We start from the raw sequence: 17,209 nt of genomic DNA on the forward strand, positions 1-17,209 counted from the left end.
GCCCTGCCAGCCCTTGCCCCCCCCCCCAAATAGAAGTAAAACCATGCCTATGCCCAAGGGTGTCCCCCCCCCCCGGCCCAGAGCCCTGAGTTCCCCCCACCCCTGCTGGGCCCTGGCATTTTTATAGCATGTTGAGGGGGGCCTCAGCAAGAAAAAGGTTGAGAACCCCTGCATTAGAGGGATAAATAGAAGGAGGAAGAGGAGTTATTTAAGTTAAGTGGTCATGTGGACACAAGAACAAATGGATATAAACTAGACATCAACAAGTTTAGGCTTGAAATTAGACAAGGGTATCTAACCATCAGAGGAGTGAAGTTCTGGAACAGCCTCCAGAGAGGAGGAGTGGGGGCAAAAAAACCCAACTGGCTTTAAGACTGAGCTTGATAAGTTTGTGTGAAGAGACTGCCTACAATGGCATGGAGCCAGTTTGCAACTGCTAGCAGCAAATATCTCCAATGGTTGGTGAGGGATACTAGATGGGGAGATGATTTGAGGACTTCAGTGACTCAGTGAGAGGTTACGGGTCTATTACAGGAGTAGATGGGTGAAGTTCTGTGGCCTGCGAAGTTCAGGAGATCAGACTAGGTGATCATGATGATCCCTTCTGGCCTTAAAGTCTATGACTGCCCCAAAAGCAATAGACAACATGGTACCAGAAGTGGAGTTGAGTTTAACTGTCCCTGTAAAAAAGGGAAGCCCTCCCCCCAACAAACTTCACATTTTTTGTTTTTGCTGATATATATGTAAGAGAATTATGGAGGTGAATCAGCTTCTACAATGGCTGGTTGATTCAGAAGCACAGCAACAACATAGGCAGCAACAACTGTTTGAACAGATGGCATTGCACCAACAACAGTTACAGCAAATGGTGTACCTCGTGCTGGCTACTACTCCTGATGGTGTTGCTACTATAAGGAATGCATGTCCTGTTCTTCAGGGGACTGTGACATTTCCCCAGATGATGACCTGGAGTCATTCTTGGTAATTTTTAAAAGGTTTTCACAGTCTCTCATGGCCCTCAGCCCAGTGGGCAATCTGGCTTGCTCCACTCCTCATTGGGGAAGCCCAGGCAACATACTGGGGACTTGACACAGCAGCCTAGGACTATGAACAGGTGAAGGCTGCCATATTGGACTGTGAAGAAATCTACCGTCAGCAGTTCCATCATGAACAGTATCACACCCCACCTCCTCAAAAACATGGCCATGGATGATCGCCCAAAGGCTAAAGGACTTTTGCTGGTGTTCGTTAACGCCAGAGTCTCAAATGGAATCCCAGGTAGCAGAACTCATAGTTATGGAGCAGTTTGTACAGATTCCTCCACTGGCGGAGGAAGATTGGGCTTGCAGTCAGTGACCAGTAACCCTAGCAGATGCCACCCATAGGCCCTCTTGTGGAGAACTATATGGCTGCTCACACCATCCAGTGGCCCTCTGCTGCAGAAGTACCCACACCATGCACACTGAAGAAAGAAACTGAGTAACCATAGGTGGGGGTGGCCCATATTGGGTAAACCCAAGAAAATCCAAATGGCTGGCTGATTGTCGGGCAGCATAGATAACTAGCATTCCTCTTAGGGGCCATGGGTAAGTTTCCCCTGAGACAGCAGGGTCTATGACTTTAAATGCCCTGTCCAGCCCCCTGCCCCACACCAACACAGGAACAAGTGCCCAGAGAAGTTCAGAAAGAGGACAAAGTCACTAGAAAGACAAGGGAAAGACTTGATAGTTTTACTCCTATGGAGAACAGGCACATAGATTTTGTGACTGCCTCTAGATGAAGTGTAATTTTGGGCAGGTCTGGACAGGAGAGAATAGGGCCCAGAAAAAAGCCCTATGGAAACTCACAATATCAGAGGTGAATGGCCAACAAACACTGACCCTTGTAGACTTGGGGTGTGACCATACATTTGTATGAGAGTGGAAACTGGAACAGTAGGGAAGCTGGCAAAGGGGGAAATCCTCATTAAATGCACGCTTGGAGATATTCTTGGGTATCCCAGCATGACAGTAAAATTGACTGTTGATGGGAACAAAGGCGAAATGAAAGTATGTGTGTCTCCGGATCTCCTACCCAGTGATATTAGGCCAAGGCTGGACATATTTCCTTGAACTATTACAGAAGAAACATTAGGGGTCCTGTTCCATTTTAAGGACTCTGACCTACTTCCCTCCCAGCCTAGAAGGAAAAAGTTCTGGAGAGAGAAGTGGATTGAAAGGAAAGAGCAGAGAGAGGTGGACCCCCTCCATAGACATAATGGATACCACAGACTCTATAGTTGATCCAGGCAATTCAGAAGATTCCAAGGAAAGGCCTTCCATGGCCCAACATGAAACACCCCCTCAGCAACTGGACTCAAAGAAGCTAACAGACTTCTCAGATTTCCATGTGGAGCAAAAAAACAACAAGACTTTGAGATGGGTCTTCAAACAAGTAGCGGTGATAGACGATGAGAAGGTGGACTCCCCCGAAGGCTGAATAGTACCCTTATTTTGCCATTAAGACAGACTTGTTCTATTGCATAGACCAGGACAGGCAGACACAAGAGATACAGATGCAGTTACTAGTGCCCCAGTATATCGTTGCAAGATCCTGCATTTTGCACACCCAATCTCATGTTCAGGACACCTTGGGAAAAATAAAACCCTGTCTAGAATCCTGGCCTGATGCTTTTGGCCAGGGGTCCTTAAACAAGCCAAGAATTTCTGTGCACCCTGTCCCGAATGCCAATTAATGGCCCCCCAAGAGTGTTCCATTGGTTTCATTAATATCCTTTCTCTGGGTGGAGACCCATGTTGAATGAATAGGAATCAACTTTATAGGCCCCCTAGAGAAGAGTGCCTCCGGAAACAACATGATAACAAGTACATTCTGTACATGACCTGATACCCAAAAGCTATATGACTCAGGTCAGGGAATGCCAAGACGGTCACTAATGAGCTACTGAAGGTCTTTGTGTGGGTAGGGATTCCCAAAGAGATCCTGACAGACCAGGAACAAATTCCATGATGAGATCGGTCTGTGGCCTGCTGAAAATCAAAGCATTATGCACATCACTGTACCATCCACAGACGGATGGTCTAGTGGAAAGATTTAATGAGATGCTAAAGAGAATGCTCAAGAAATTCATTACCTAGGACCCTCAACATTGAAACCAAGTACTTCCAGCCCTATTCTTCACCAAAATATGCTTGGGAAGAATCAACATGACTTTTGTAAAGGGAAATCACACCTCACCAATCTATTAGAATTCTTTGAGGGTGTCAACAAATGTGAGGACAAAGGTGATCTAATGGATTTAGTGTAGTTCCATTTTCAGAAAACCTTGGCAAGGTCTGTCACCAAAGGCTATTAAGCAAAGTAAGGAATAAGGGTAAGAGGGAAGGTCCTCTCATGGATCAGTAATGGGTTAAAAGCTAGGAAACAAAGGGTATGAATAAATAGTCAGTTTTCACAGTGGAGAGAGGTAAATAATGAGATTCCCCCAAGGTTCTGTGCTGGAGCCAATGCTGTTCAATATATTCATAAATGATCTGAAAAAAGGGGTAAACAATGAAGAGACTGGGCAGCAAAATGACAGATGAAATTCAGTGTTGATAAGGGCAAAGTAATGTACATTGGAAAACATAATCCCAAATATACATACAAAATGATGGGCTCTAAATTAAGCTGTTACCACTCAATAAAGAGATCTTGGTGTCACCATGGATAGTTCTCTGAAAACATCTGCTCAATGTGCAGTGGCAGTCAAAAAAACTAACAAAATGTTAGGAAACATTAGGAAAGGCATAGATAATATGACAGAAAATATCATAATGCCTCTATATAAATCTATGGTACACCCATGCCTTGAATACTCTGTGCAGTCTTGGTCACCCCATCTCAGAAAAGATATACTAGAATTGGGAAAAGTACAGAGAAGGGCAACAAAAATGATTAGGCATATGGAACTGCTACCATAAGAAGAGAGATTAAAAAGTCCGGGACTGTTCAGTTTACAAAAGAGATGACCAAGGGGGGATATGAGAAAGGTCTGTAAAATCATGAATGGTGTGGAAAAAGTGAATAAGGAAGTGCCTTTTACACCTTCACATAAGACATGAGCCACAGTCACCAATGAAATTAATAGTCAGCAGGTTTAAAACAAACAAAAGGAAGTACTTCTTCACAGAACACAAAGTTAACTTGTGGAACTCATTGCCAGGGGATGTTGTGAAGGTCAAAAGTATAACAGCATTCAAAAAAGAATCAGATAAGTTCATGGAGGATAAATTCATCAATGGCTATTAGCCAAAATGGTCAGGAATGCAACCCCATGCTCGGGTGTCCCTAAACCTCTGACTGCCAGAAGTTGGAGCTGGATGACATGGGGTGGATAACTCAATAATTTCCCTCTTCTGTTCATTCCCTCTGAAGCATTAGGCACCAGCCATGGTCAGAAGACAGGATACTGGGCTAGGTGGACCATTGGTCTGACCCAATATGGCCGTTCTTATTTTCTTAAGAGGCTCACAGAGAGACAAAGGAAGACTGCAAGCCTTGGAATTTAAAAGCAGGTTGACTCATTTTAGGTTAAGTTGGTGGACTGGGCTAATTTGAGATGAATAGAAGGGGACCAGTTAGGAGAAAGCTGGGGTCTCTAGAGAGAACTGCTCCAAGAGCAGTTGACACAAGCCTTTCTGCTGTCAGAGCAGCCTTTTGTTGAGACCCTTCTTTGCTGCTCTTTCTGAAACCCAGAGATGGTCAGAAGAGTTAGTAAAATGTCTGTGCAAATCTCTAAAAGTTTTGCTTACAAGTAACTTATTGACTTCATGCTACTGTGACCACGATTTGTGTCTCTCAAAGGAAATATTGACCACTGTGAATGCTAGCACTTACCTCTGTGTTCAATCATTCTTGTTTACCTCAACCAGGAGCATTGCCTGCCTAAGTCTGACTACTTCCCCAAGAAATAACATGGAGATATCTGTTCTGCTATGCTTATGTTCACAAAGAGAGAGCCTACAGGATGAATCAGCCATGGGGACCTAGCCCTTAAAATCATATTTGTACTCTCCATTCATTTACATTGAGTAATGAGTTTGCTACACTTTCTGTTCTGATGCAATATCTGATTTTAGTGTGCTGTTGCGTGCATATGAGAGAGACCGAGACTCTACTCTGCGCTGATTAGGCCTCCACTGGAGTATTGTGTCCAGTTCTGGGCGCCACATTTCAGGAAAGATGTGGAGATATTGGACAAAGTCCAGAGAAGAGCAACAAAAATGATTAAAGGTCTAGAAAACATGGCCTATGAGGGAAGATTTTAAAAAAATGGGTTTGTTTAGTCTGGAAAAGAGAAGAGTGAGTGGGGACATAACAGTTTTCAAGTACATAAAAGGTTGTTGCAAGGAGGAGGGAGAAAAATTGTTGTTCTTAAGTGCTGAGGATAAGACAAGAACCAATGGGCTTAAATTGCAGCAAGGGAGGTTTAGGTGGGACATTAGGAAAAATTTCCTAATTGTCAGGGTGGTTAAGCACTGGAATAAATTGCCTAGGGAGGTTGTGGAATCTCCACCATTGGAGATTTTTAAGAGCATATTAGACAAACACCTGTGAGGGATGGTCTAGATGATACTTAGTCCTGCCATGAGTTCAGGGGACTGGACTAGATGACCTTCCAGTCAGCTGAACCTTCATCTGCACCCGGCAAACACTGGGCAAAGCTGAAGGATGCTGCAGCCAAGAAGTAGTTTGCAGCTCCCCAACCAGTGACAATTTCTACACCAGCCCTGGCTCCAGCACAGAGGCTGCTATAAACTGCCAGGTTGTGAAGGCCCCACAGGGCAGCTCTCAAGTCTCTTTTTGCACCAAAAATGGGTCAAATATTTGGTTTATTGTATTTGTTACTTATTGCATGCTGATACAGTGCTTGGTACCTTATGGAACAGGGGAGAAAGTTTTTGTTTCCTGCTTTGAGGAGTTCACCGTCTGAGAGTCCAGTGCTTCATCCATTTCTACCAAACATGTAGTTTATGATGTGATGAAATCCTATTGAAGCTAGAACAGCCACTCGCGGTAGCAAGCACTGCACCTGGCAAATAAGTATTTGTAGTACCAGGTCCTAATTAGACATAGTACAGCCTAAATATAGTTGTATATAAACCATTAGAAATTGAAGAAAAAAACCAGTCTGTGATTTTTGTTGTTTATTTTCTAATACTCCATGCGCTCATGACTTGGTGGGTTGTCATTGAAAGGCCAGATAAGAAGTGTTTGAGATAATTGTCTTCCTAAATTCAGATCTAAAGTCTTATGCTAATGTATTTGTAAAAACAAAGTGGTAATAGTAAAGCAGTCCCCTAGGGTGTGCTGGATTAGTATAATACTTCATTGTGCTTTGCTTTCCTAGTCACTACCTGCACCACTGCAAAAGTAGTAGTACATGATGGTGATATTATTAACTGCATCATGCATATTATTGATTTATTTTTTGTTCTGCATCATTATCCTTTCACCAATGAGTTCATTGCATTATTTTCATATACTTAGTCAAACACCAAATTATGAAGCAAGGACAGGCTCCCATAATAGTCCCTTATGGTACATTACATAAGCGATTATTGCTGCTACCTATTATTTGTTGCTTCCAGCCAATGAGGTTTCTGCATTAATGGAATGCGCACAGAACAATTATGAAATAGGTAAGACTTGGGCAGTTTAAATTTAGCCCTTGAAATTACTTTGCTTCTTTTTGGCCACCTGCTGGCAGCTCAGATGCCAGCCAATAAATAAATTGTGCCTTTGTTGCAATCCGCATATAGACTCAATCAGCTGTAATGAGGTCAGATTACCGAATGACTCTTTGCTACCTTAATAATTAAATTGAATCCACACTTCTACTGCCCTCTCTTTCCCTGACAGCTGCAAGAAATGTGGCAAGGAACAACAGTAGCAATGGAAGTACCGTAAACACCAGCACCTCCCATGTACTCATCTGACTAATGAAAGCCATGCTTTTGTCTGTGTTGTGGTAGAAACACTGAGCCACTGTAGAGCATGCTAACACAAGTACTTGGACAATACTTTATAATAAGTGGCTTAACAATCCATTAAGCAAGGAAGCAAAGAAAGGACACAACTTTAGACATTTCACTCGGCGTGTAAGAAATCAATATATAGAAGTGGACACTGTTTCTGTGTTGCATATTTGGGTTCTTTCCTTTGACCCTGCTGGAAATTGCATGGAGCATAAGTGTGATAGCACTCTCTGTACGGACTCTGGTTCTGTGGGGGTGTTCCATTGCATTGCAGAATTTAAAAATGTCCACTTATTGTAAAAGGCTCCTGCTGTAGGACTTATGGTAGAAAATGCAAGATTTCTCTTTTTATTGCTTATGGCCCATAACATGTCAAGTTTCTCACTGGCTTCACTGATATAACCAGTAAAATAAGTAGAATCATTTCAGGGAGATTTGTTGTCTTATTACATGATAAGCTTTATGTCATAAACAAAAAATTAAATAGTAAATCTTAGGAGAGGAGGTGGAAGGAGAAATATGACTCTGAAAGGGACTGGATAATACAGCATATAAGTGTATACATAAATAATAATATTTATTGTTAAATGCTTAAAAACACTTGGCCAAATGGTTTTGCTTGTAATAGTCTTTTGCAGCTTCAGGTGAGAGCCCATATGTATTTTCAATGTCAAAGTATCTTCTAGTATTGATGTTTTCCTTTGATGACTTCAGGGAATAGGTGTTAAAGAAGCATCAGGAAGAATGCTTCCCTTTTCAGCTAACAGCTCATTTTACCCTTTTTGTTTGCATGCTTGTTTGTTAGTTTTCCCTGCAAAAGTAACTGTAAGTTTTCTGTCACAGGCACATAGTTGTCTGTGGTCACATAACACTTGAAAGTGTGTCCAACTTCCTGAAGGACTTCCTGCACAAGGACAGGGATGATGTGAACGTGGAAATCGTCTTTCTGCATAAGTGAGTAATCTTTCCAACCAAAACCTTTCTTGCTGATCAAACAGGTCTGAATGTGTCCTAAAGTCTCCTTGGAGTCAGTGTTGGTTTGAGGGTAGAGCAGGGGATGATGAGACTGTTAGGGTCAAACTTATTCGGTGAAGTTAGACCAGAGATATATTTGACCCGTGGGGTGAAATCCTGTCCCCTTTGAAATTAATGGCCAATTAATGGATGTCAATTTGTGATGCTTCCACTAGCTTTTTATAAGTCTAAGGTCGGGATTTAAGGAGTCTTACTCCTATTGAATTTCAGTGGGATTTAGGTGCCTGACTCTCATAAACTCTTTTTGACATTACCAGTCAAAATCTCTTTGAGCCTTGCTTTTCCCCTGTGTGAAATGTTAACATACTTACCTAACGTACAGCACAAACCAAACATGTACATAGTTGTGAACTACTATCTCTCCAGTTTATCATGATGACACAAAGGCCAAGATTGCATTATGAAGCCACATATTGCTGTTACAGTTTAAAAAGCCTTATTTCATCTTCCAATGAAGCTTTTTTAAGTATGTAGTATCAATCCATGAATACTTCCCAGTCTTGCTGTCAGATGCTATTCTTCATTGGTTGCACATTATCTGGTAGTTCATTGCAATATATTTTGTTAGATTACTGAGGCCTAAAAATCAGTTTCTAAATATTTGTATCCATTATTAATCTAAATCAGTGTCTTTCCTAGGGCAAGTATCAGAGGGGTAGCCATGTTAGTCTGAATCTCTAAAAAGCAACAGAGGGTCCTGTGGCACCTTTAAGACTAACAGAAGTTTTGGGAGCATAAGCTTTTGTGGTAAGAACCTCACTTATTCAGATGCAAGTGTCATCATGATAAACTGGAGAGATAGTAGTTCACAACTATATACATGTTTGGTTTGTGCTGTACGTTAGGTAAGTATGTTAACATTTCACACGGGGAAAAGCAAGGCTCAAAGAGATTTTGACTGGTCTTGCATCTGAAGAAGTGAGGTTCTTACCCACGAAAGCTTATGCTCCCAATACTTAGTCTTAAAGGTGCCACAGGACCCTCTGTTGCTTTCCTAGGGCAGGCTCAATATCTTTCTATAAGAAAGTCTCAGGAACCTCCAGGCCGTTGCACAGAAATTTTTCATTTCTTTGCTGCTCAATGGGCCCAAATTCTGCCATCAGGTGCACAAAAGATCTCACATTGACTTAATTTGGAACCGTATGCATCAAAGGGTGATATTTGACCCTAACTGATTTTAGTTAAGCCTCAGCAAAGACTGCATTGGTCTGGTATACAATCGCTAGATTGTTCAATAGGTGTTTGTGTTGTGCTGCATCCTACAGCAAGTGGAAACAAGTCAGCACGGAAGAAAAAAGGAACAGATTGGCCCTGCCTTGTTAGTTAAAACTTGACACTTTAAAAAAATAAAATAAAATAAAGCTTCCTACCATTCTCAAAATAATGCTTCTGCAGAAGAGGAGGTCTGACCAAGGATATTTTATACATGCAGTTAATAAATTAAGAAAGCAAATGCTGTACAAAGAATGAGAAGCCTTGATCTAATAGGAGGTACAAGAGAAATAGTTTAAATAAATTTCAAATTAATTAAATAATTAGTGAATGATAATTAATGAAGGATAATGAATTAAATACATATATCTGAATTTTTGAAGAAATAAATACCATGACAGATCAAATCATCCCTGGTTATCCTGATTTGAACAGCGTATTTGCCAACATTGAAAAACTAATGGAATGTTGAGAAATAAATCTTGTTTTCCTATTGGATACCACAATTGTTCCCACCTACTAGCATACTTAATAGTACTTGAAGCCACTGGACTTTAGACTCGTGCTCCTTATATTAAAGAAAAACTCAATAGTTTGTCACTAGGTTAATAGACCAGTATATTTTAAAGAGTGCATGACATTTAGAAATAAGAAATAATATTCAACACATATTAATAAATACTGCAGAAGTTTTCTTTGGCCCTGGATAGTAGTTCTAAGTTTAGTTTATGGAGATTAATGTCTATCATGCAGTCTATGGGGAAAAACATGTTAGGAATGCCCATTCATAGGTATGTGTATTATCTATCTTCATCTCCAATTTTTATCTCACAACTGTCTAACAGTTGCAAGCTAAATTGCAGTAAAACTGTGTTTTCTGATTCTAACGACATATTTCAAATATGTGCTGAAACTTACCCAAAGATGTGCATAACTGGCTGCTTTTCCAAACACAAACATCATGAAAGAGATTCTGCTGCATTTAATCTTCTCTTCAGGAGATTACAAACTTGCAGAAGCTGAATACATTTTACCAGTTTTATGTAAATTAACAGAAATAGCCCATTCCAATGAATGGGCTATTTCTGTTAATTTACATAAAACTGGTAAAATGTTAAAAGATTGTTGGATTCTAAAATTTTGAAAAATGACTGACATTATCCTGTAACAAGAAGTGCTCCATGGTACACTGCCGTTTTCCACCACCCTTTTAGCTGCTCATAGAATCTGAACAGTTTGGAGAAGTCCAAGATGCACTCTGAATTGTAAAAATGAATGAGATGATGAGCACTGAATGATACAATCCATGTAGATCTATGAAATTGGTGCAGTCACCCCCAGGTATTGGGGCTCTCTGGCTTTACTGTATTAGACTATGACTGCTAGCAAAACAGCTAACAAAAACAAAATGCTGTTGCACAGACATAGTGATGCTGCAAGCAGATAGAAACAGCAAATTGCTTTAAATTATTTTAAAATATATGTTATCTGGTAACATTAGTGATCGTGTTCAAGTCATTTCCTGTCAGTTAACGACTGACTGGGCCACAACTTCTCCAGCCAGTCATTAGTTGCCTGGGAATGCCCTTCCCATCAGCAATTTTGCTTAAAGGTAGTTGCTGTTTGTCACTAGCATCCCATTACACATAATTCAACATCAAATTGGCATGTCTTAGGGAGAGGCTATTAGAAATAGCTATTTGCTTGAGAGAAATATGGTGTTAACTGTCTTTTCCTATCAGGAGCAGCATGCATTTCTAAGTGCCATGAGCTGTTTTTGAATGAGTGATATTAATGCACTTAACAGCAAGCAATGCACTTTCCTTCCTGTCAAACAAAATGATTAAAAGGTTAAGAATCATTTGTGATGATTGGATAAAGGAAGTTGAAAATGCATAGAGTTGCTACCTGGCTGATTTTATAATATTGCCATTCAATTGGAGTAATGGATACAGTTGATATCCCCTGGTAACCGCTCATGTTTTATTAGGGTAGTGGAACTTAATTTCCAAAGGGAATCTGGAGGTTCCAGCACAAAAAAAAGGTGTGACAAACTTGCACGCACAATTGCATATGCACTTTCAACAATAGTTTATAGAACTCTGGTAACTGCCCGTGCACAGGATGGGTGGCTAAGCAGTTACTACTTATTTGAGCATGCATTTGCAGTAAAAGCATACACAACTGCAAGTAAACATTTTTTTTATTTTATTGACGCTGTTTACCTGGCAAGTAAATGCTTGCTTTGTTACTAAGAGAGCTAGGTAGGTGTGGGCCACATTTTTATAATGGATTACTTTTCATTTGACTACCTGCTTATGTGAAAATGACCGCTGGTCAAAAATGACATGACAAAATTATAATGAATGCACTTAGTAACAGTTAATACAATCTAGAGGTATTATCAGGTCCTCTTGGTGGCTGTTAACCTACTGTATGAATTATACAGTCTGACTGTATGACTGGAATTACATCAAAGTGCAGGTAGATAACTGTGTGGTCTGGTCTGAGTGAGCAGCCCATACACTAGGCAGATTTTCCTTTCACTCAAATAATAAGCTGCTGCTTTTGCATCCTTTGGTCTTCAATTCACGTGCTGACAGGGACAAATTCCTAACGAAGCTGAGGAGATTTTAGGGCTTAGTATTGCTCTTGTATGTATGAATTGATGTTGCTAAGAGCACATCTTTGATGGACAATTTTGTTCCTATTTTCTAGGTTTGTTTGTGTTTCTTAATTAACCTGGGAGCAGTAGAGTTAATAAATAATGCTAGCTGCCAATACGGACCTTTTCTGTGCTGTTATTTATGATTCCTAGATCAAAGCTGTGCCAAGCAGTATGGATACTGCATCTATGTCAATGAGACAGAATAGTTACACATCAAAGAGTGTAAAGCACCTCACTGTGTTTGAATTGATGGGAGTTGCTGTCACGGTTCCATGACTAGCTGCACCTCTGTCCCCTTTTCTGGTCTCTCTCAGTGCACTCCCTTCAGATGTTAGGCCTCATGCCTTTGTCTGTCCTTGGTGGAGTTCTCCAATTCTTCCTCTCTTAGACGGTCCATGACCTACATTACCCTACATGCCAACTGTGATTACTCAGCAGGCTTGACCAGGTTAGGCATCTGTGAGTCTTCCCTTTGGGAGCTTCTGACCAGCGGTTAATACAGGCCACTGGACAGCTTTCTCAAACCAAAGTATTATTTACTCTTAAAAGCAGGAGCAAAGCACAAAATAAGAGAAAACAGCTAACCCTGTAACCCTGACAGCTGCAACATTCAGGGAAGCTGCTCTTACCTCCGTTTGGTAGACCACATTCACATGTAAGTGAAAGGAATGGAGCTTTGCTAACAGTAGGTGAGGCCCACTGTTTTCACCCCACAAGAAAAGTATCGATGGAATTTCAAACAGTTTAAAAATGAATACAAGAGCGGGACAGAAACGTTGTGCAAATTGATTTCTTGTTTGTTTTCCCCCCAATGCAGTATCTCCCCTAACCTTGAGCTGGAAGCTCTTTTTAAACGACATTTCACTCAGGTGGAATTTTATCAGGGTTCAGTTCTCAATCCGCATGACCTGGCAAGAGTAAAGGTAATGATTCTGTTGATTCTTTATTTCTACTAGCTGTCTTCTCTTAAATAAGCAGTTTCTAGCTCCGATCCAACGTCCACTGAAGTTAATGGGGATGTTTTAGTTGACTTTAATAGGAGAGGTCCTATGGTTGTTAATATTAATGTTTAACATTTTAGAACTTGATGTTATAAACATTATTGGCACGCTTGCATAGGGACAATTAGAAAACATTTTTTCACCATTTTTCTATTGTCAGGTGTCCTGAAAAAGTAAATACAATTTGAGATATTTGCTAACTATAATAAGATGGCTGTATTGGTTAAAGTACCGTACTCCATGCTAAATAATTCTATCCTCTTAAAGCAAACCCTGAAGCTCAGAAGAGTAAAAGATACCAAACTTATATGCAGCATTACCCCATTTCATGTCTTTCTAATGGGACGTGAACAAGCTTCTTAAATCATAAAGATCTTTGCCTAATGTTAAACTGTTCTAGTGAGCAGAAATTAGGATTTTTGCCTGTTCTGGCTACAAAAGCTGTTCAGTCCATTTTTACACAACATACACTGAGCTGAGCTCTAATCAGCAGCATAAAATGATGTCCTTGTAATGGCTATAAAATTCAGTCTTGTTATCTTCTCTCTTCCATCCCCTGCTTTACTGTGTGGGATTTGCCCAAATGTACTGAAAAAAAGTCATTTTGTTATATTTTAAATCTGCTGCTTTATGCTAACTAGACTAAGATTGATGATTGTAAGTTTTGCAAGTAGATTAACTTTGCCCCTAAAATCAGTTATCTATTATTACACCTCTACCCTGATATAACACTGTCCTCGGGAGCCAAAAAATCTTACTGCGTTATAGGTGAAACCGCGTTATATTGAACTTGCTTTGATCCGCCAGAGTGCGCAGCCCTGCCCCCCCAGAGTGCTGCTTTACTGCGTTATATCCAAATTCGTGTTATATCGGGTCGCGTTATACCGGGGTAGAGATGTATTTTTATTATGTTATTGCCCAAGGACCCAAACAGCAGCTCTGGCCCTGTTGTAATAGTCACTGTACAAACAACAGAAAGACAGTTCCTGTCCCTATGGGTTTAGGAGCCTGACCTGCAACATGGAGTTTTAAAACTTTGGCATTTAACCTGTTGGTGCTTCATTTTTGGTATCTCTGAAATAACATTAGTAATCGGTAGTAGTTAGTAATAACTAAAGTACTTACCTACAATGAGCACTGTAATGTTTAATGTTTGGAAAGTGTTTTGAGAAGTTAAAGTGATCAGCTCCATGTAAGTATTGGCACTGATATCGTAAAGAGTCAGAATCTACATTTATACTCAGCAAAAGCTATAAACTGTTGTTCTTGCTTCTGGAGGAAGAAGCTGATTTCTTAGCGGCTGGTGGCTGTGAGAAGAAGTTGGAAACAAAGGTTTCTATTTATGTTTATTTATTGTTCTACTTATTTTTTCGGTGTCTCAGATAGAGTCAGCAGATGCATGCCTAATCCTTGCCAATAAATACTGCGCTGACCCAGATGCTGAAGATGCCTCCAATATTATGAGGTAACCTGAAGAGTTTTTGAATATGGTTGTCATTCTCATTTCTGACTAGCAAATTGCTGGTGTCTAGGTGGACCATACCCACATCTGTTACAGTTGAAAACTTCTCACAGAATTGCTTCCAGAGACAGGGAATTAAACTGGCGGAATGCACAGGATTGCCTCAATAGTGTGGAGATGGAAGAAGTATAAGATGGAAGGGCTGGCTTGGGTATAGTGTGTCCATGAGGGTAAAATGATGAAAGGAGGAAGTGCTAGCCCAGGTAACCAGCGTAGGTCAGCTACAGATCTTTTTGCAGCCAGTACAACTTATGTGGCCTCGCAAATTTTAATCTGGAGAATGAGGATAAAACGGATGCTCACATTAAAACTGCCTTTGTGTGCCCTGTACTTTCTACACGTTGCCAGCATCATAGGGACCTTAGTGTCCCAAACACATTATCCTGTGCATTGGGATCAAACATATTTTAGTTCAGAATCCAATATACAGATTGTCTCTTCCTACTTGCAGTCTTTCCTTCAACAAATATCATTATTGGTGTCCTTGCAAGGAAAGTCCAGTTTTTCTTGGTATGAGTTCCTGTGCATTCCTCTCTGATCAGTAAGGGGAACGATAGCATACAGGATTTGGTTTCACATGGTGGGGCTTTTTTTTTTAGGTTTTTTTTTTTGGGGGGGGGTGTTGAGGGAGCACCTTCAGGATTCCAGTTTTATGGAGCAGGTAGTTGTGTTCATTGCTGTATTCTAAAAAGAATCCCTATATTCAATGGGGGTCTGAAGTTCCCCTCTTTTTTTTCCTTTGTTTGTCCCATCTTTTAGAAGAATGGAGCTGAAAGACCATATTAATGGTGTTGGCTCTCCCAAGCAACAGAGGTAGAATGCCCTGTACCTCTATGCCATAGGGGGGCGGGATAGCTCAGTGGTTTGAGCATTGGCCTGCTAAACCCAGGGTTGTGAGTTCAATTTTTGAGGGGGTCATTTAGGGATCTGGGTCAAAAATCTGTCTGGGGATTGGTCCTGCTTTGAGCAGCAGGTTGGACTAGATGATCTCCTGAGGTCCCTTCCAGCCCTGATAGTCTATAATTCTATGGGTATAAACAGTATTTACATAGCAGGGTCACTGGTTACTGTTCTCCAGCCCCATTAACAAATATCACCTGCTTTTCTAAAACCTAAGGAGAAAAGATGCCATTGTTAGTCTCATATAGTAGGGGAGAAATAAGGAAATGGCAAAAGTAAGTTTAAAATAAGGTTGAGTCCTCCATTATTTGTATTTTGCTCATACAGCCTTAGTTTTAAGGAGACCAGTCTGCCCTTTTTAAAATTAAAATGTAAAAGATCCATTAAAAATTAGCTTATACAATGAATTGGCCAGTGTTATAAACCACTTTTTTTGGCCTGTTAGATGCTTGCATTCTATGAGTTGAAGGTAGATACAGGAATACAATTAAAAAAAAAAGAAACTTCACTGGAAAAAGCCCAGTATGCCTAGAGTGTGAGATGCCTGTGGAAGGAGCAGGGTTTAAGTAAGCTCATTTCATTTTCCAAAACAACATTTGGGATGTGTTGGGAAAAACCCTAGTTTGATTTTAATTGCAATACATAGATTAAAGAGTATTCCAGATGCAGATTAGTGTGTTCTTAAATGGATTCAATATGTTTTAATGTAATAAAATGTAAAAGTGTTATTGGGAATAGAATTATCTTATGTGATCTCACAATAAATGAATTTGATTCAATAAAACTGAATTAATTAAACAGTGGGAAATGGGACATTAATAGGGGGAGGGGAGCATCACACTCTTCTCTTTGCTCTTCAATTCTCCTCCCTACAAAAAGAGATTCAAACAACTTTATTGGACAACTTTATTCTCTAATATTGGGAATAAGTCAGCAACGCAAGTTTTCCCCTTATGCTTGCAATGCAACTTCTGGCAGCACACTATTGTAATAAGCTGTTGCTCTCAGAAGGTCTGTGTACTCTGCACACTAAACCTGGGCTCTGCCTCAGGTTGGAGCCCAAGTCCCCCTTTCACACACACAGATCAGTCTGACTTGAGTCAGCAAACATTGAGGACCCAGGTTCTTAGAACCCTGATGGAGGGGTAGATCAGAGCCCAAGTCCAGCTGTGGAATGGGTCCAAGCCCTATCATTTTGCAGTATGGATGCTGGTCAAGCCGCAGGTCTGAGTCAGAAGGTCTATGTACTGCCGTGTGTAGTGCAGTGTTAGCATGGCTGTGAGACCCAGGTCCAGAAATTGTAAACCTAGGTTTACAGTGCAGTGTGGATGCTCAAACAGAGGCTCAGAAACACCAGGTCCACAAGCCTGGGTCTATAGGAAAAATGGTAGAATGTCCAAGATGTCCACCAGCTAAAATGTTAATTTTTTCTTTCTTTCTTCTTTTTTTAAAGAGTAATTTCCATAAAGAATTACCATCCGAAGATAAGAATTATCACTCAGATGCTGCAGTATCATAACAAGGTAATGAGAAGACCAAGGGGTCTCGCTCTTCAGAGCTACCGCAGTCTCCCACACCCACTTATTTTAGCTGCCTAAATGGGAAGCATTTTTCTTTCTCAGTAGGAACATGTGAATACGAGTTGTCATGGAATCCACTAAAGAGTTAATTCTGTTGTATTTACATATGCCAGGGACCTTATCAGAACCCTAGGATGTTTGTTACCCTGGGGTGCTGAGCTTCCACAGCTCCCATCGATTTCAGTTGGGCTTGTAAGCACACATCTCCTGTGAAATAAGGCCCAACTTGATTCACTAAACCATGTATGATGCTTGTATTACCTACACAGATA

The 17,209-nt window shown here is 40.6% G+C and overlaps 1 protein-coding gene across 2 annotated transcripts in view; it reads left to right on the forward strand.

The window, feature by feature from the left end:
* The window catches only part of LOC112106608 (calcium-activated potassium channel subunit alpha-1), a 916,252-nt gene that overhangs the window by 695,522 nt on the left and 203,521 nt on the right, over positions 1-17,209 (forward strand). For both annotated transcript variants that reach the window (XM_026653705.1, XM_026653706.1), the window contains exons 10-13: positions 7,863-7,973; positions 12,752-12,857; positions 14,318-14,400; positions 16,811-16,880. In XM_026653705.1, the coding sequence (XP_026509490.1) occupies positions 7,863-7,973; positions 12,752-12,857; positions 14,318-14,400; positions 16,811-16,880 (370 nt within the window). The remainder of the gene's footprint in view (positions 1-7,862; positions 7,974-12,751; positions 12,858-14,317; positions 14,401-16,810; positions 16,881-17,209) is intronic.

This window comes from Terrapene carolina, unplaced genomic scaffold (genome assembly GCF_002925995.2).
Source record: "Terrapene carolina triunguis isolate 2854851 unplaced genomic scaffold, T_m_triunguis-2.0 Scaffold147, whole genome shotgun sequence".
In the NCBI taxonomy this organism is placed as follows: Eukaryota; Metazoa; Chordata; order Testudines; family Emydidae; genus Terrapene; species Terrapene triunguis.